At 43.5% G+C, this 20,430-nt stretch overlaps 1 protein-coding gene across 1 annotated transcript in view; it reads right to left on the bottom strand.

The window, feature by feature from the left end:
• NKAIN2 (sodium/potassium transporting ATPase interacting 2) overlaps nt 1-20,430 on the bottom strand; it is a 1,538,622-nt gene that overhangs the window by 988,944 nt on the left and 529,248 nt on the right. The window contains exon 2 of the mRNA XM_063917263.1: nt 9,864-10,001. Within this exon, the coding sequence (XP_063773333.1) occupies nt 9,864-10,001 (138 nt within the window). The remainder of the gene's footprint in view (nt 1-9,863; nt 10,002-20,430) is intronic.

The raw sequence follows: 20,430 nt of genomic DNA, 5'->3' as shown, positions 1-20,430 counted from the left end.
GTGGCAGCAGCTTCAGCACGAGGTGGAAGTGGATCTTGATCTTTCCCTATTTTAACCTCCACATTTTTGTTCTCCATTTTTTAATGTGTGGAATTATATGCCAGTATCAATAGCAATGGCCTACTACTATATATACTGCGCACAACTGAAATGCACCATAGGTATGGATGGATAGTATACTTGACGACACAGAGGTAGGTAGAGCAGTGGCCTTCCGTACCGTATTGCTATATATACTGGTGGTCACTGTCAGCAAAACTCTGCACTTTACTCCTCCTATATGATATACTGGTGGTCCCCAGTCCCCACAATAAAGCAGTGTGAGCACAGATATATGCAGCACACTGAGCACAGATATGGAGTGTTTTCAGGCAGACAATGTATACTGGTGGTCACTGGTCAGCAAAGCTCTGCACTGTACTCCTCCTATATAATATACTGGTGGTCCCCAGTACCCACAATAAAGCAGTGTGAGCATAGATATATGCAGCACACTGAGCACAGATATGGAGTGTTTTTCAGGCAGACAACGTATACTGGTGGTCACTGTCAGCAAAACTCTGCACTGTACTCCTCCTATATAATACTGCTGTTGCCCAGTCCCCACAATAAAGCAGCGTGAGCACAGATATATGCAGCACACTGAGCACAGATATGGAGTGTTTTTCAGGCAGACAATGTATACTGGTGGTCACTGGTCAGCAAAACTCTGCACTGTACTCCTCCTATATAATATACAGGTGGTTCCCAGTCCCCACAATAAAGCAGTGTGAGCACAGATATATGCAGCACACTGAGCACAGATATGGAGTGTTTTTCAGGCAGACAACGTATACTGGTGGTCACTGTCAGCAAAACTCTGCACTGTACTCCTCCTATATAATACTGCTGGTCCCCAGTCCCCACAATAAAGCAGTGTGAGCACAGATATATGCAGCACACTGAGCACAGATATGGAGTGTTTTTCAGGCAGACAACGTATACTGGTGGTCACTGTCAGCAAAACTCTGCACTGTACTCCTCCTATATAATATACTGGTGGTCCCCAGTCCCCACAATAAAGCAGTGTGAGCACAGATATATGCAGCACACTGAGCACAGATATGGAGTGTTTTCAGGCAGACAATGTATACTGGTGGTCACTGGTCAGCAAAGCTCTGCACTGTACTCCTCCTATATAATATACTGGTGGTCCCCAGTACCCACAATAAAGCAGTGTGAGCATAGATATATGCAGCACACTGAGCACAGATATGGAGTGTTTTTCAGGCAGACAACGTATACTGGTGGTCACTGTCAGCAAAACTCTGCACTGTACTCCTCCTATATAATACTGCTGCTCCCCAGTCCCCACAATTAAGCAATAAGCACAAATATTTTTGCATCAAGAATTCAAAATTAATAAACGGAGAGTGTTTTTCAGGCAGACAACGTATACTGGTGGTCACTGTCAGCAAAACTCTGCACTGTACTCCTCCTATATAATATACTGGTGGTCCCCAGTCCCCACAATAAAGCAGTGTGAGCACAGATATATGCAGCACACTGAGCACAGATATGGAGTGTTTTTCAGGCAGACAATGTATACTGGTGGTCACTGGTCAGCAAAACTCTGCACTGTACTCCTCCTATATAATATACTGGTGGTTCCCAGTCCCCACAATAAAGCAGTGTGAGCACAGATATATGCAGCACACTGAGCACAGATATGGAGTGTTTTTCAGGCAGACAACGTATACTGGTGGTAACTGTCAGCAAAACTCTGCACTGTACTCCTCCTATATAATACAGCTGCTCCCCAGTCCCCACAATTAAGCAATAAGCACAAATATTTTTGCATCAAGAATTCAAAATTAATAAACGGAGAGGACGCCAGCCACGTCCTCTCCCTAACATTTCCAATGCACGAGTGAAAATGGCGGCGACGCGCGTCTGCTTATATAGAATCCGAATCTCGCGAGAATCCGACAGCGGGATGATGACGTTCAGGCGCGCTCAGGTTAACCGAGCCATACGGGAGAATCCGAGTATGCCTCGGACCCATGTAAAATGGGTGAAGTTCGGGGGGGTTCGGTTTCCGAGGAACCGAACCCGCTCATCACTACAGATCACTAATAATAATAATAATAATAATAAAAATTATTATTATTATTATTATTATCCATTATTTATGTGGCACCACAAGGGTTCTGCAAGGCCTAACAATGTACATAAACAAATGAGCAGAATAAGAAAATAGTGACTTAAACTATTGTTTACAAGCTCCTTGAAAAACTGACGTTTCCCAATGTTTCTCCTGTATTTTTTTTCGTGCTATCCAATTTGTCTGCCTGAAAAAAAAAAAAAAATCTCCCAAAAACACATAGGTTTAATGAAATCTGTGTGTTTTCGGGAGAAACAGACCCGTTTTCAGACACAAACAGTGCTGTTTTTTGGGGATTTGATTTTCCTATCTGAGGAAGGACAAACATAATTCCTGATAAGCCATGGTTTGCGAGTTTATCGAGGATAGTTGAAAAGGCAGGAGGATAGGGGGGGGGGGGGGGCAATCAATTAGCCACAAGAAAACATTGTGGCTATTTGAATTCCCCTCTTAATATGTTCCAGCAAACTAACACATAGTATCAGCAGCCCCAACTCTAGACACTAGAATTAATTTAGCAGAAAATATATATGGGCAGTGGTCATTGGCGTTTCTATCATGGGTGCAATGTGTAAGGTGCACACTGGCTCCTGGTCCAGAGGGGCCACACCGCACACACTGCACCCATGTTATACTTACCTTTCCAGAGTCCAGCATCAGGCACAAAAATTGCAGCCAAGATGGTCGCTGTGCATGCGCAGTAGTGAAATTAGTCTCCAGAACATGGCGGGCGCCATGTTTCCAGAGACAAGTGCATGCGCAATAGAGTAACCTCCAGCACAATGCTAGAGCCGACTGCACCATAAAGAGGAGGGTCCCACCTGGAGTATGCACACAGGCCACCTCCTCCGTTAAAAAGCCCCTGTCAGTGACTATCAGTGGACGCCCCTGTCAGTGGCTATCAGTGGACGCCCCTGTCAGTGGCTGTCAGTGGACGCACCTGTCAGTGGCTGTCAGTGGACGCCCCTGTCAGTGGCTGTCAGTAGACGCCCCTGTCAGTGGCTGTCAGTGGATGTCCCTGTCAGTGGACGCCCCTGTCAGTGGCTGTCAGTGGACGCCCCTGTCAGTGGCTGTCAGTGGACGAACCTGTCAGTGGCTATCAGTGGATGCCCATGTAAGTGGACGCCCCTGTCAGTGGCTATCAGTGGACGCCCCTGTCAGTGGCTATCAGTGGTGCTTGGGAAAAAGACAAGAAACTGAGATTTTTGCAACTTTTGCCTAAAATGTGTAGAAGTCAGGAATTATGGGGGTAATTCCAAGTTGATCGCAGCAGGAATTTTTTTAGCAGTTGGGCAAAACCATGTGCACTGCAGGGGAGGCAGATTTAACATGTGCAGAGAGAGTTAGATTTGGGTGGGGTGTGTTCAATCTGCAATCTAATTTGCAGTGTAAAAATAAAGCAGCCAGTATTTACCCTGCACAGAAACAAAATAACCCACCCAAATCTAACTCTTTCTGCACATGTTATATCTGCCTCCCCTGCAGTGCACATGGCTTTGCCCAACTGCTAACACAAATCCTGCTGAGATCAACTTGGAATTACCCCCTATGTGAGTGCTGTGCTTGAGCAGTGACAATCAGATTGATTGCTACCCACATTAGACAGGGAGTCAAAGCGTGAGGCTACCACCCTTTTTCACCCGAGGTAAATTACAGCATCTAATTGAATTATCTCTTGGTCATATATACAATATTCCTCTGTTTTCACATTTTTTACAATCTTTACACCTAATGGGAATTTTCTTCTTTATTTCTTTCTGAAGTGTAGTAGCACTGTAGACCTTCAAATACAAATGGCGGTCATACAGAAGCCTGCGGTATGACATTTATTAAGGAGTAATCCCTTTTTAGAGTAACCGCTTCATATAGCTAGATATCATCGTAAGTAGCAGGAAACATGGAATGCACACAGAGTAGACCCTGCTTGTAGAGAAATTATCAGATGTTCTTACCACAGGAATTAAGTGCAGGAAGGACTAATATGACACACCAAGGAGAATTTAAGAAAAACTGTCTTGTGCTCTTTTAGTACAAGGTGTTCCTGAAAATGCCAGATGTAAAAAGATTTCCATAGAGACCTATAAAAAAGCTTCATACTAAATATAACCAGAACACAAAGCCACTGTCTCCAGCTAACAAACAGCTGTGCAATCTTTTATAACACTTCCACCTAAACTCTATCACAATTTTTTTTATACTAAAATAACTAAATGATCTTCAATACATATACACTGAATGTATCAAAGTGGCTTGTTTGTAGCACATAAGGCATTTATAGATGCTGAGGAAGATGGGATCAAATATTGGTATTCTACTGCATCTATAGTCTATTTTTGTTTTAAAAATATATATTAGTTATGTATACTCCAATAGGGGCACGTGTACTCTGCCATTATAGAATCATTACTTAGGGGTCTATTTACTAAACCTTGGATGGAGATAAATGGCCTAATTCAGACCTGATTGCTAGCAAGCGATTTTTGCACTGCAGCGATCAGATAGTCACCGCCTACAGGGGGAGGCTTTTTTTATCTGTGCAAGTGTGCGAATGCATGTGTAGCAGAGCTGTACAAACAGTTTTTGTGCAGTCTCTACGCAGCCCAGAACTTACTCAGGCGCTGCGATCATATCAGCCTGTCTGGGACCGGAATTGACATGAGGAACTCTCCCTGCTAACGCATGGACATGCATAGCCAGATTAAGGGGGAATGCAGGGCAAACTGTACCCCGGGCCCCTTTTGTCAAGGGGGGCCCCCGGTCAGAGCATACAGACATCACTAGTTTTACCTCTTAAGCAGCAGCAGAACCAGCAGCCAGATTGCGAGTAGGACAGTATGCAGTGCAAAGACACAGGAATATCATGTTTCATGAGCTACCAACCAACCTTTACTGACTAGAGGAGAGATAGGAGGGTGGAGTGAGCTGTAAGTGACACAGGAATCCCAGCTTCCTCTCCTCCCCACCTGGGTGTCTGAGTCCTTTGTAAACTGTCATGCAACTAAACCATTTGCGTCTAGAGATAGAGACACAGTCCTCTAGAGTCCTGTCCCAGTGTGTAAGTAGTACAGAGGCTGCTGCTATTCTTGTATGTGACAAGATACATTATTTTATTTTTCTATGTGTATTTTAAGGTTAAGTTGTCTTTGTTCCACTACAAGAAAAATGTATAAAATAGTTGTCTTTCAATTAGGTGGAGCTATAAACAGTACCCAGGCATTATCAAACTATTAGTTAAAACTAATATACACCATTGGTTTAAATTTAAAATACACAATCTATATCTCCCACACACATTCCAGGAGGGACAAAATGCTCTCTACCTGGACTTCCTTCTTAATTTATGATTGCAATCACCTGTGTTGAAGTACCTTTCTTCTCAATTAAATAGTTCAACACAGGTGATACCATTCATATATTAAGTGGGAAGTCCAGGTAGAGAGCATTTTGTCCCTCCTGGAATGGGACATGTTGGGAGGTATGCACAATTTAATATACATCCCCTCCTTCCACCAGGGCCCCTCTGTCTTTAGTGTCCTGGGCACCCCCAAGGCTTAATCCAGCACTGTGGACACGCCTTCGTTTTTTTCCAGACACTCTCTGAAAATGGTCAGTTGACACCAACAAACGCCTTCTTCCTGTCAATCTTCCTGCAATCGCCCGTGCATCGATCCGCCGCATAAACCCATCGCTGAGCATCGATCCGCCTTGTACTCGTGCAACGCGCCTGTGCATTGCGGTGCATACGCATGCGCATTTTGTGCCTGATCGCCCGCTGTACGAAAACGCACAGCAGCGATCAGGTCTGAATTACCCCCAAAGTGCACAGAGATAAAGTACCAGCCAATCAGCTATTAACTCATTTTTCAAACCCAGCCTGTGACATGGTAGTTAGGAGCTGATTGGCTGGTATTTTATCTCAGTGCACTTTATCTCCATCTAAGGCTTAGTAAATAGATCCCTTAGTATCTACAGCATGTGATAGAACTCTTTCTGTCTTCTAAAGACCTGACATTTTTGTTTTGCCTTTGATGTGTTTTTACTTTTTAGGCACTTTGCCATAAAAATGAATGAGTATTAAGATACAGGAGTTCAATTCATTGTACAAGCAGTCAAATCAGAGAAACAAGCAACTTGGAGTTCAAAAATATTTGTAACACAAATGCTGTTAGTATACCTTCATTTAATTAGTGTACTTAAAACTCATCAAAGGAAAACAAAGGCCTGTCTTCTGCATAAGGATAAAGTACTGTCCTCTATAATTAATTAGGGGGTTCATTAAAAGTAGCATATTTCAAAGAACAATTCTAAAACAATGATTTCTAGGAATACGGTTTTGCATTAAGTTTTTTCCTTTTTTTTCCACTTTGCAATTTATAACACTTCCAATTAATCACATTAAATAAAAAGCTTATCTTATTAACTAAGTTGTAAACTGTCATTTTACAAAGAAGCAATGTCACTGCAACCTTCCTCATCTCTAATTGTACGTATTGTTCAGTAGCAACCTAATTAAACCATTTACTGTAGAGTCATAATTCTATATTACGTTTACTAAAAATCCCACCAAAACATTGCAATTTTATTTCTACAGTTTTCTTTTGGAGATGTAGTTATAGCAGTAGTCAGTAATGGCTTTGTGTGGAGAACTCATGTCTCTCACCTACATTTTCAAAATGAGTGTTTTGATTCTCAGAGTTCATGTCAACATTCCCTGTAATAACCCTGTTTAGATACAAATTACCAGCAAAATATTGTGGTGTAGGCTGCAAGTTAAAGGGGTACATTTACTAAAGCTGCTAAAAATGAAAAGTGGTAATGTTGCCCATAGAAACCAATCAGATTCTGCCTATCATTTCTCTATTACATCCTAGAAAATGATTGGTTGCTATGGGCGACATCACCATTTTAAATTTTTAGAAGCTTTAGTAAATTTACCCACAAGTGTTATTTTTAATCACAGTGGAGCAGATGTATTAAGCCTGGAGAAGGGATAAAGAAGTGATAAAGCAGTGATAAGCGCAAGGTGATTACACACCAGCCAGTCAGCTCCTAACTGTCATTTTTCAAATCCTTAATGATTGGCTGGAGTGTTACCAACTTGCACTTATCACTGCTTTATCACTTCCTTCTCTAGGTTAATACATCTGTCCCATTGTCACAATCTGTACTAGCTACAGTACCACTGATAAACTAGTAGTGTTGTTTTTTTTGCATTAGTGGTGTAGTCTTTGTTATGCAGCTGATGAAAACACCCTGATGAACAAGAAGAAGAGAAGAAAGAAAGAAAGAAAGAAAGAAAGAAAGAAAGAAAGAAAGAAAGAAAGAAAGAAAGAAAGAAAGAAAGAAAGAAAGAAAGAAAGAAAGAATGAATTATACTTACCTTCTCCGCTGGCAGTAAGGCTCCTGGGTGCAGTTTCTTGCAGAGAAGGAGAGAAGGAGAGGGATGGAGGTGGAGGATGGAGCCGCAGCAGCGCTGTGTAATTGGTGGAGGCGCTGCTGCAGCTGTCCCTCTGCTTCACCATAGGCTGCCCTCCGCCACTGTGAATGCTGGGATGCGCTTCCCAGCATTCACAGTGTCGGATAACAGCCTATGGTGAAGGAAAGGGACAGCAGCAGCAGCGCCTCCACCAACTACACAGCGCTGCTGCGGCTCCCTCCTCCACCTCCCTCCTCCTCCTTCCCCACCGTGGCCGCTGCGCTCTTCTCCTCTCCTCAGCGGGCGGCTGTGTGCTCCGGGCAGCGGTTGCCCGCAGCACACAGCGGCATGTAATGAGTCAGTTTGACTCATTACATGCTTTGGGCCCCTGGACAGTGGCGGGCCCCAGTGCAAGGCACTGCCTGCACTGGCGGTAGTTCCGCCACTGGTCCCAGCATGGCTAACATTGGCTATAATAGATCGTCATCCCCGGAAGTGCCTCACATGGTGGCGCATGTGTAGAACTGCCAACCACAGTGCCAATCATGGGAGACTTTACATATAAAATCCTTCTACTTTTTATGTTTTTAATGCCAAACTTGGGGATACAATTCCAATAGATAATTCACAGAAAATACATAGTATAAGCTTACATATTGGGTCATATTAACAATATATGAATCTCTTATTATTTCTTCTAATTCTCTTTTATATGAGAATATTCATATCTAGTTATACATCATATTGTTTCAATATTATGACCCCCAGAGGTAGTATAGAAATAAAGATAGATATATTAACATGTATAGTTTGGAGGAAAGAAGGGAAAGGAGGGACATGATAGAAACTTTCAAATATACCAAGGGTTTTAACAAAGTGCAGGATGAAAACATTCTTCAAAGGAAAAGAAGTATTAGAACTAGATGACATACACTGTAACTGGAGGGAGGTAGGTTAAGGGAAAATTTAAGGAAAAATTACTTCAGAGAAAGGGTAGTGGATAAGTGGAATAGCCTCCCATCAGAGGTGGTAGAGGCTAAGACTGTAGAGCAATTTAAACATGCTTGGGATAGGCATATGAATATCCTTACAAAGAGTTAAGGTTCAAAAAGGGGTTGAGATTACCTAAAGGATAAAAAAAAGGGGCAGACTAGATGGGCCAAGTGGTTCTTATCCGACGTCAAATTCTATGTTTCTGTTTTTCTATCACTAGTTTTCCCTCTTATGCAGCAGCAGAACCAGAGAACCATAATAAAAAAAGAAACCATGACAGTATGCAGTGCAGGTAGAAACACAGCAGTATCAAATTTCAGCATAAAAAGAGAACCATGACAGTATGCAGTGTGCAGTGTAGTCAGAGATACAGCAGTATCAGATTTCATGAACTATTGACTGAGCTTCCCAACCAGAGGAGAGATATGAGGGTGGAGATAGCTGTAAGTGACACAAGGTGGGATCCCTGTGTCACTTACAGCTCTCTCCACACCTGGGTGTCTGAGTCCTGTGTAACTTGTTCTATAATGAGGGTCTAGAGAGAGACAGACACACACACACATACAGAATCTTCCTGAGTCCTGTCCCAGTGTGTAAGTAGTACAGAGGCTGCTACTATTTTTGCATGTGACATAGATTTTATTTTTCGATGTGAAATTTAAGGTTGTTTAAGTTGTCTTTAGTTCCACTACAAGTACATTTCATAAAACAGATGTCTTTCAATTAGGTGGAGCTATAAACAGTACCCAGGCATTATTAAACAAATAGTTTAAATCTAATATACACCATCCAACATGGCCCATCTAATATACACCATCCCAACATGGCCCATTCCAGGAGAGACAAAATGCTCTCTACCTGGACTTCCTTCTTAAGTTATAATTGCAATCACCTGTGTTGAAACACCTTTCTTATCAATGAAATAGTTCAAAACAGGTGACAACAATCATATATTAAAAGGGAAGTCCTCGTAATGAGGATTTTGTCCCTCCTGGAATGGATCATGTTGGGAGGTATGCACAATCATATATACAGCCTCTCCTCCCCCTTACACCGGGGCCTCCCACTCTAAAGTGCCCCGGGCACCTCCAAGGCTTAATCCGTCCCTAGCGGGCACACAGATATGTTAGAGCTGAAAGGCACCTTGTTAAATTCTAAATTATGTGTAGCAGTCCCCTCACATCATTTCCTGTATTGTGATTAATATATGTGATATATCTCCTCACTGTACACAACTGCAGAAAATGTTGATACTTCACAAAGAAATAATGCAAATGTACAGTTTTATAGCACAATTTTAGATATACTTACTCCTGTTATGTAACGTGTTCTACACTGGATGGTTCCAAATAATCCAAGTATGACAATAATGATATGTACAAAATTTGCCAAGATAGGTGCCCACTGGTAGCCAAGGAAATCAAATATTTGTCTTTCCAGTATACAGGCCTACAATATAAAAGATACATATTATTATAACAGGTATACTGTATAAAAAAAAAAAAAACTACAGTATTAGAATATTTTCCTTAATATACTGTACAATTGTTATTGTTACTTATATTGTATTTACAATTTGTGCTGCATCCAGAAATAAATTAACTTGTCCCTTTCGAGTGAGTTGCATGACCAAGGTAATAGTAACATCTTTGTAACCACAAAAACGTAATTTAATACTTTAGAAGACACAAGTTTGACACTGCTGCTTAATGTTCTAACAAATATGATGCTAATATGTGTTTTACTTAAAGGGCCCTACACACAGCGACGTTGACGGGCGATATAAAGCGCTTTATATATATATATATATATATATATATACACTGCTCAAAAAAATAAAGGGAACACTAAAATAACACATCCTAGGTCTGAATTAATTAAATATTCTTATTAAATACTTTGTTCTTTACATAGTTGAATGTACTGACAACAAAATCACACAAAAATTATCAATGGAAATCAAATTTATTAACCCATGGAGGTCTGGATTTGGAGTCACCCTCAAAATTAAAGTGGAAAAACACACTACAGGCTGATTCAACTTTGATGTAATGTCCTTAAAACAAGTCAAAATGAGGCTCAGTAGTGTCTGTGGCCTCCTCGTGCCTGTATGACCTCCCTACAACGCCTGGGCATGCTCCTGATGAGGTGGCGGATGGTCTCCTGAGGGATCTCCTCCCAGACCTGGACTAAAGCATCCGCCAACTCCTGGACAGTCTGTGGTGCAATGTGGCATTGGTGGATGGAGCGAGACATGATGTCCCAGATGTGCTCAATTGGATTCAGGTCTGTGGAACGGGCGGGCCAATCCATAGCATCAATGCCTTTGTCTTGCAGGAACTGCTGACACACTCCAGCCACATGAGGTCTAGCATTGTCTTGCATTAGGAGGAACCCAGGGCCAACCGCACCAGCATATGGTCTCACAAGGGGTCTGAGGATCTCATCTCGGTACCTAATGGCAGTCAGGCTACCTCTAGCGAGCACATGGAGGGCTGTGTGGCCCCCCAAAGAAATGCCACCCCACACCATTACTGACCCACTGCCAAACTGGTCATGCTGGAGGATGTTGCAGGCAGCAGAACATTCTCCTTGGCGTCTCCAGACTCTGTCACGTCTGTCACATGTGCTCAGTGAGAACCTGCTTTCATCTGTGAAGAGCACAGGGCGCCAGTGGCGAATTTGCCAATCTTGGTGTTCTCTGGCAAATGCCAAACGTCCTTCACAGTGTTGGGCTGTAAGCACAACCCCCACTTGTGGGCATCGGGCCCTCATACCACCCTCATGGAGTCTGTTTCTAATCGTTTGAGTAGACACATGCACATTTGTGGCTTGCTGGAGGTCATTTTGCAGGGCTCTGGCAGTGCTACTCCTGTTCCTCCTTGCACAAAGGCGGAGGTAGCGGTCCTGCTGCTGGGTTGTTGTCCTCCTACGGCCTCCTCCACGTCTCCTGATGTACTGGCCTGTCTCCTGGTAGCGCCTCCATGCTCTGGACACTACGCTGACAGACACAGCAAACCTTCTTGCCACAGCTCGCATTGATGTGCCATCCTGGATGAGCTGCACTACCTGAGCCACTTGTGTGGGATGTAGGGAGGTCATACAGGCACGTGGAGGCCACACACACTACTGAGCCTCATTTTGAGTTGTTTTAAGGACATTACATCAAAGTTGGATCAGCCTGTAGTGTGTTTTTCCACTTTATTTTGAGGGTGACTCCAAATCCAGACCTCCATGGGTTAATAAATTTGATTTCCATTGATAATTTTTGTGTGATTTTGTTGTCAGCACATTCAACTATGTAACGAACAAAGTATTTAATAAGAATATTTCATTCATTCAGACCTAGGATGTGTTATTTTAGTGTTCCCTTTATTTTTTTGAGCAGTGTATATATATATATATATATATTGCGGTCGTTCATCGTTGGTTTTCCATAGTTTTTCAATGCAAGTCAATTTGGACGATAATGATCATCATTCAGATCCATCATCATCCAAATCACTGACATCGCTAAATGTGTAGGGCCCTATTCTGATGTCCTTGACACCCAATCTTCTCACATTTGTAAAAGCCTCATATCAAACTGTCAGATTGCTAGTCTGTAATACTGGATACTGCTTGCTTACAATCCCCTCCTCACTTCATAACAGTACCAGGTCCAATGTACTACCCCTGTCCTCACTAATATATTCATTCAAGTGGTGCGGCCATTGCCTTCAACAAGATTGGCATCCAAAAGTCTTAATATATGCTGTGCTGCTGTGTAGTAGGATTGGCTACAATGTGTGGACCTATGGTTGAGCAGGAGATTAGTAGTGAAAACAAATAAGTTCACTGACTCGTGTTAAACATACCTAATGATGTAATATATGTAATAAGTAAAGTCTTGGTAAAAAGTACCATTAACAAACAATTTAATTTTATCTTGTACTGGTCACTAGATAAACTTTTTTCTTTCTTTTCTTTTTTTTATCTATTATTTTTGTCCAGTAAGCTTTTCTGCGCTGTGTCTGTGAATTCTGTGATGAAGATCTAGCCTATTATTACTGTACAATATATATAATATTTATTTATCACAGGCTCATGCCTGCTAGTGTGGACGTGCACAAGCATTTCTAGAGATGACTCCCCTCTGGTAGGAGACTTGGTACAGCAGCACTGTACATGTTATTAGAAGACAAAAAAAAAAGTCACCCCCCTAAGCAATTTGGGCTCCTTACAGTTGTACTACCTATATCCCTCTGATGGCATCCCAGGGTAAGCAATTACTTTTTTATTAGCCTTCCTCCCAGTGGGCGATGCGTAGGACTTATTGTCGGCAGTTTTCAAGTATAACTGACGACACTCTCCTGCTGTAAACATGGTTGCTATTCCCTCTGCCGCCAAGGTCAAGTTGCAATTGTACAGTAGTTGTTGTAGCCTAATAGTAAATGTAATCATAACTGCTGCATGCAGATGGTAAATAAGATATACAAACAGGATTTAGTTATTGAATTCACATAATTCACTCATAGGGGCATAGGGGTAAATATATTATAGCGGCACGCATCATGCCGCTATAACACTTCCTGCTTCGCCTCACTACCGAGGTGAAGCAGGAAGGGACATCAACAAGATACCGAACTGGGGGAACGAAAGCTCCCCCCTGCGGTAGTGTCCCCCTAAACACACAGCGCATCAGCTCAGCGCTGATGCACTGTGTCTCCCTGTCCGGCCAGCTCCACTGTGCATGTGCCGGATCTCGCTACTCACGCGAGATCTCCAGCCCACTCCATAGCCGGCACCCACCACAAAAAGGGACAGCTCTGTTCCTGCTGTGGTGTATGGGCATCGCCACCTGCAACTGTCGAAATAGACAGCTGTAGGTGTCGAAATGATCAGTGCTGCTGTCCGTTCATACATTGCCCCCTTATATTGGCATGCTATCTGTTAGATAGCAGATCCAATATGGACAGGTCACTGAGGCGGCACCGCAACTATTTTACATGTGGGAGAAGTGGTATAATGCACATAACGTGTGTCGATACTGCTCATCCCCCATATCGGAGGGTAATACATTTACCCCATAGACTCTGGGACTAGGGGGTCTATTCATGAAGCAGTGAAAACTGTTGAGAAGTGAGCCATTGGACAAGAACTAATCAGCATTGAAGTAACATTTATAATTTGCATACTAGAAAATTATACAGAGCAGCTGATTGGTTGCCATGGGCAACTTCTCTACAGACTCACTTCTCCACACTTCTCCACACTTTTCACTGCTTCATGAATAGACCCCTAGGAGCCTATTGTCAAATTGTATTCCTAAAGAATTTACTTGTGTTACTGCACTGAGCCTAGACTTTGTCTGGAGAGCATTGTGACTACTCCACAAATTTGTGTAGTATTTTAACAAATCATTACATTCCTTACCCACATATAGTATCTTTTGTTGATTATTCTGTCATCAGAGTAGGGATCAGTTTAGCTCACACATATTGCATTACACTAATTCATAATACATAACAAAAATTCATGACATACACAGTTCTGTCCCACACACCACCATATATTCCTTTCTCCCTACCCTCCCCCATCTGTGCCGCGCTTGATCAATTAATATTCATTTCAGTATACAGTCTGCAGTGTCTTCTTGTGTTATTTTAAGCCCCGTTATCCCATCTCATCATGCCCCAGGGCCGGTACCTGGAAGCTGCCTTTGTTCCCTTGCTTCTAGGGTGGTCCCAGCAGTGTCCTACTCCTCCTGCCGCCTCCAGTCTCCCCCTTATGATGAGCGGAGCCGGAGAACCCCTTCCCCCCTCAGCCCCTGCAAACTGAGTAACAAAATCAGACAGCAGCCAGATGCAGCTCCCGGAGGCCTCTGGGAAATGTAGTTCTCTAATCACCATTCTGTGTCCTCCAGCACCTAGCTGAGCACCCGGGTCAAACTACAGCACCCATTATGCCCCCGCATCATGGTTGATAGAAGAGCCGAAATTAGTTCTGCATCGGAACTACTGTTCTATTATGATTCTATCCCTTGGCCGCGGGTGGCACAGCCGGGAGGCGTCCCTCCCTCGGTCAGTGCCCCTGGCAAGTGCCATCCTGGCCAAGAGGTAGATATGCCCCTGCCCCTGCTCATACAGTATATTGTACATACTGTATATATATTTAACCATTTCCTACTTAAGTGGCAATTGAATTTTTTTATTTATTCACACTAACGTGTTTAGTCATTTGGGGCATTTTCCAACATGTATAATAATGACTGGACAATATAACATCCAGTACAGTATAATCAAATTAGTTGAGGCACTCATTAAGACCGCAGTGCACACTATGCAGTGGGTTATGTGTGTGTGGGGGGGTAATAATGTTGTGCTTTGGGGCAGTCTGATAAGTGCTGAAGGAGAGCTCCGTGATGGCCCCAGTCCTGTACAAGTGACATCATTATGTCACACCATCATGTAACTTTTTAACTTGTTGATGAAGACAACAAAAATAGGTGACCATGTAATTTAAAAGTTTTCAATTCTTCTCCCTTTACAAATTTAGCATGGTCTAGTAAATCCTCTTGTGCTGTGGGTACCAATGCTATAATCAATAAAATGATGTCCTTATAGTAATGCCTCTTACACATTATGCCACACACCGTAATGCCCATTACACATTATGCCACACACCATAATGCCCTTTCCACAATATGCCACACACCGTTATGTCCATTACATTGTTCCACACACTGCCACACTGCATACTAATCCTTGAAAAGTGATAATATTTCATGGGGATAAAGTACCAGCCAATCAGCTCCTAACTGCCATGTTACAGGCTGTGTTTGAAAAATGACAGTTAGAAGCTGATTGGTTGGTACTTTATCACCGTGCAATTTATCACTTTTCAAGGCTTAGTACTGTACAGCTGGCCCATTATGCCACATTTCTTTGCGGAAGCCCCTGTGGGAGGAGCGAAACGCGTCAGAAGCTGATTTTGTTGGACCCCAGCTGGAGTTAGACCTGCATCACGTACCGGCTGTAATATTCTTCTGCCTGGTCATTTGATTTTGAGTGGAGAGGAGCCGCTTACCGGTGCCTGCAAACGGCACGTAGAGGTGGATACCCGTGGAGCATCGTGACTGAGCAGGTTAAGTCACAGCGGGCGCCATTGCAGGTGCCGTTTTCCCCGCAGCTACAAGCCACTGTGGTGGTCGTCGGGATGTACTTCTGCTGATACCACTTGCTCTCACCTCATGTAAGATTCCGGTTACAAAAGGCTCTTATTCATTTCATCGTTATATGTTGGATTTTTATATCCTAAAGAACTTTGATACAAAGTGACTATCTATTGGAAACAATTAATATATGGGTCTTACCAGCAGCTACACTTGATTCAATTTTTTGACATCATTAATTAAGTCATATAGCTAGAGAGCTTGTTTTTACACTTCTGTGCACAGATTATGCTTAAGTCCACCTCCATTTATTAGAAAGTATATATACTTGTCATTTTTTGATGTTTAAACTTTTAAGACCGGTCTTGTTTTATGATACATGATAATTCATACAATATTAAATATATTTTTAATTTAATAGGAGTCTGTTATTCTTGTCAGTCATATCTTGTAATTATATAATTATAGCGCAAGAGTTATTATAAATTGGAGTTCTGTGGTTAATTGCACTTGGGTGGTCCAGTGTAATTTATTTGACCTGTTAACCCCAGGTCATTAACTTTTTGCAGCTGAGTTTTATTATATCCAAAAGGGCTTTTTTATAACAATTAATATTAGCGCCTGATATAAAGAGGTTTTTTTCCATTATGCCACATACTATAATACCCATTTCACAATATGCTACACACCTTAATGCCCATTTTATTATTCCACACACCATAATGCCTATCACACATTATCACTCTCCAAAACAAAGTACACTTCCACCTTTGTGTTGATCTATAGGAAGGCAAAGAAAGCACAAAGAGACAGTTACCGGTTTAGCCTCACAGAGGGAGGGGGAGGGGGAATTCTTCCTCACACGCTCTTACCATACTTACCACCCCTGCCTACATCCTCCGCATATGAGCTCCCTTATGGCTTTATGAGTGCCAAATGTGTCTCAGTCGTCATGTGAAACAGATTTCAGGTGAAGAGTAGAGTGCGCATCTGGAGATGGTCCACCCCTGGGGACCCTATTGCAGCTGTCTCACACCAAAAACTGGCAGATATTAAACAATTGTTTGATAACATATTATATTTTAAAATAGTTACAGGCACAATTTATTTTACAACTAGATGCTGACAGTGCATCCATGTTGGGACTTGTAGTCCCACTGCCACAGCAGCTAGAGAGCCTCAGCAAAACACCTACTTTGGTGTACATGTGCTGGATACCATCACTATACATACGATTATATGGGTTGGGACCGAAATGCCAGCGTGTGGGATGTCAGTGGTCAGAATACCTACCATGGCATCCCGCTGTTTAGAATCCTGACATGGGTTGGGAAGAAAGCTAAGCTACCCCTCACCCCATAACACTAACCATTCCTTACTGCAGCTTAACCCTCCCCCCCGCTCCCCAGAGATACCTAGCCCTAACCCCCCAACCCTGCAGCCTAGACCTAACCTTCCCCCCCACAGCCTAACCCTCCCCAGGGGTGCCTAACCCTAACTCCCCCACCACGCAGCCTAAAACGAACCCCCCATCCCGCAGCCTAACCATAACCCTCCCCCCACAGCCTTACCCTTAGTCCTGCCCCCCTCTACGGCTTACCTCTCAGATCTCCTAGCAGTCACTCGATCGGGTTCCCGGTAGTGATCCTACTCTGGATACCAGCACCAGCATTCTGATCAGTGTCGGGATTCAGGCATCAGTTTTTTGACAGCTGGGATCCCAACCACTGAGATCCTGACTGGATCCTGATTATGTATTGTGAAAGTTACAATGGACCAGCCCTCCCCCAGGCACTCAGTGCAGTATACCCCTGTAACCCAGTGTTATTTTTAGGGTCGACCAGCCATGTAATCCCATGGGGCATCAGCCAGAGGCCATTGTGAGTACACTGTGGCAGTATTCTATATATATATATAGAATACTGTGAAAACGTCTGTCCCAAAATGGCTGTCGCCTGAGAGAAGACAGTTTTTAAAGATGCCAAAGCGGGTGGCGGCCATTTTGGGAGGGACATCTCATAGACAGCCGGGAGGGAGCAGGAGGAGGCAGAAAATGACACAACAGTGCCGGGGATGCGGCGGCGGCAGCGGAGTGAGCAGACCAGGCCAGCAGCATGAAACAACCCCTTGACAACAAGCAGGTACTGTACAGTACCAATTTTAAGTGCAGCATGGTGCTTGGGGGCATTACTGTGTGGGACATAATAAGGTGCAATGGGTATTACTGTGTGGGTCTTAATTTGGTGCAAGGGGCATTACTGTTTGGGGCATAATATAGTTTAAGGTAGTTTCCTTCAAAACTATGCCCATTTTTGCAAGGCCACACCCATTTTCTGCTGGACAATGTCCCTTTTTCTAGGGCATGCACTAACTACAGAGGGGTGTGTGTGCATTTTATGTGTTCGCACTGGGAGCCAACTTCGCTAGAAACAGCCCTGAACTTTTTCCCTCTCTCCCACTCTGTGCCCATGACTGCCTGCACTCTGGCTGTTCACAATGAAAAGGAATATACAGCACATCTGGGTCTCCCGGTTCTCACCCAAGTCCTGGCCATACATCCTATCCCACAGTCTGGTGCCTGGTGGGCAGCTGGGTGATGCACCCTTAGTCACCGATTCAGCGTGCTCTTGCCCCCTGGCAACCAGCACCTCTCACAGGAGCAGGCGCTGAGTAATGTGGCAGTGCTTCAGGCAACTCTTGTGATGTCCACTGCATAATCCTAGTGACAGTAACACTGTGGGAGACGGGATCGCTGACTCAGCGTCAGTCAAGACAGTCTTTGCCAGTGCCCCCAAGCCACTGCGGGGTCTGTAGGGGCTATTGTTACGCCACTGGTCATAACAATGGTTCTAGAAGATTTCAATCTGTTTGTCTAAAAAAGATTCACACACACTCACTATTCGGTATGACTGCCACTACCGGTTGCATATCAATTATTTTCTGAATTACCGAGTTACTATAGGCTACCCTGCCCCTCAGAGACATCTCTGTTATTTCATGATTATGTGTGTGTGTGTGTGTGTGTGTGTGTGTGTGTGTGTGTGTGTGTGTGTGTGTGTGTTTTGAGGTGACTTGTGACCTTATTATACCTTATACTTAGTACATCCAGAACGTTGGATAGAGAACACTGAAGAAATTGGAAGAATGTCATGTGATGATTCATGCATTAGTCAGAAGGAATGCCAAGGTCAGGATAATAGAAAACAGAAAGATGATATACTGACGCAGGTTAGCAACAATGAGAAGATCACAGGAACAAGCAAAAACTATTACCAGCATTAGTGACCTGCCTGTCCAGTTGTTCCCACTAGAAAGAACTGTCACATCTAACTATGGGGGAGATTTATCGGGAGGCATTCAAGTTGCCGACCGCCGCTTGGAATACCCAAGGGGGAATATAATCCTGTGGCGACCTAAGGTAGCCACCCGGCCCGAAACACAGCGAGTCTGCGGGGGGACACGCTGCGCTCACCACTGATATTCCAGCTGTCGGGATACCGGCATCGGTCTCCTGACCGCTGGGATCCTGACAACCGGGATATCATACTGAATCTGATGTATCAAGCCTTGGAAAGAGGTAAAGCAACCAATCAGTTTCTGTCATTTCAAAGAGTAAATTATTATGTATATAGCGCACACATATTCCGCAGCGCTGTACAGAGGATATTTGCCCATTCACATCAGTCCCTGCTCCAGTGGAGCTTACAATCTATATTCCTTATCACACACACACACACACACACACACACACACACGCACACCCACACACACACGCTAGGGTTAATTTTTGTTGGGAGCTAATTAACCTACCAGTATGTTTTTGGATTGTGGGAGGAAACCGGAGTACCCGGAGGAAACCCACGCAAGTACGGGGAGAATATACAAACTCCACACAGTTAGGGCCATGGTGGGAATTGAACCCATGACCTCAGTGCTGTGAGCCAGTAATGCTAATCATTACACCATCTGTACTGCATCCGTACTTCAATAACAGTAAGAAGATGATTGGTGCTTTGGGCAACCTCTCCATTTTATTTCTCTACAATGATCAATACATCTTCCCTAATGTTTTCAACGATGGAGGTTTGCCCATTCAGAACTGAGAGAATAAACTGGGTACACACTATGCAATGTGTGCCACCTGACGGTGAGACGCGATGTGACAATACATTGCACATGCTATACACACTGCACGATCCGGTGTACCGTAGCACATTGTACTGTAACAGCATACATTTAGCTGTATACTGTACCACAGCATCCCCTGAGATACACAATCAGGTGTACAGTACATTGTTTGGGTCTACGTTGGAACAATATATCATATGATATATAGCTTAGTACAGAATGTACCCAACTTTACTTTGATAGGTTGGCCCAGCATTATGGGTCCTGGCAGGGCCGTTGCTACAGTGTTTGGTGCCCCCCTGCAAATTATAAATTTGCGCCCTCCCATCCATAAAAAAAGGGACAGCGTGCACCACAAAAAGGGGTGTGATCACACAAGGCAGGGGCATGGCCACAATGGTACCCACAATTCAAATAATGCCACACATTATTACTTTACCCCAAACGTAGTGCATTACCCCAAACGTAGTGATTCATCTTACACCACATAGTATACACGTTACGCCACACTGTATTACCCTTTACACACAATGTCCACAGTAGTGGACATTGTAGCTAGGTGCCATGGTGCCCCCGGAGCAAGGGTATAGTTCAGTG

Source organism: Pseudophryne corroboree, chromosome 4 (genome assembly GCF_028390025.1).
Source record: "Pseudophryne corroboree isolate aPseCor3 chromosome 4, aPseCor3.hap2, whole genome shotgun sequence".
NCBI lineage: Eukaryota > Metazoa > Chordata > Amphibia > Anura > Myobatrachidae > Pseudophryne > Pseudophryne corroboree.
Note: the sequence above shows the minus strand (reverse complement) of the source record. Positions and strands in the feature narration are given on the sequence as shown.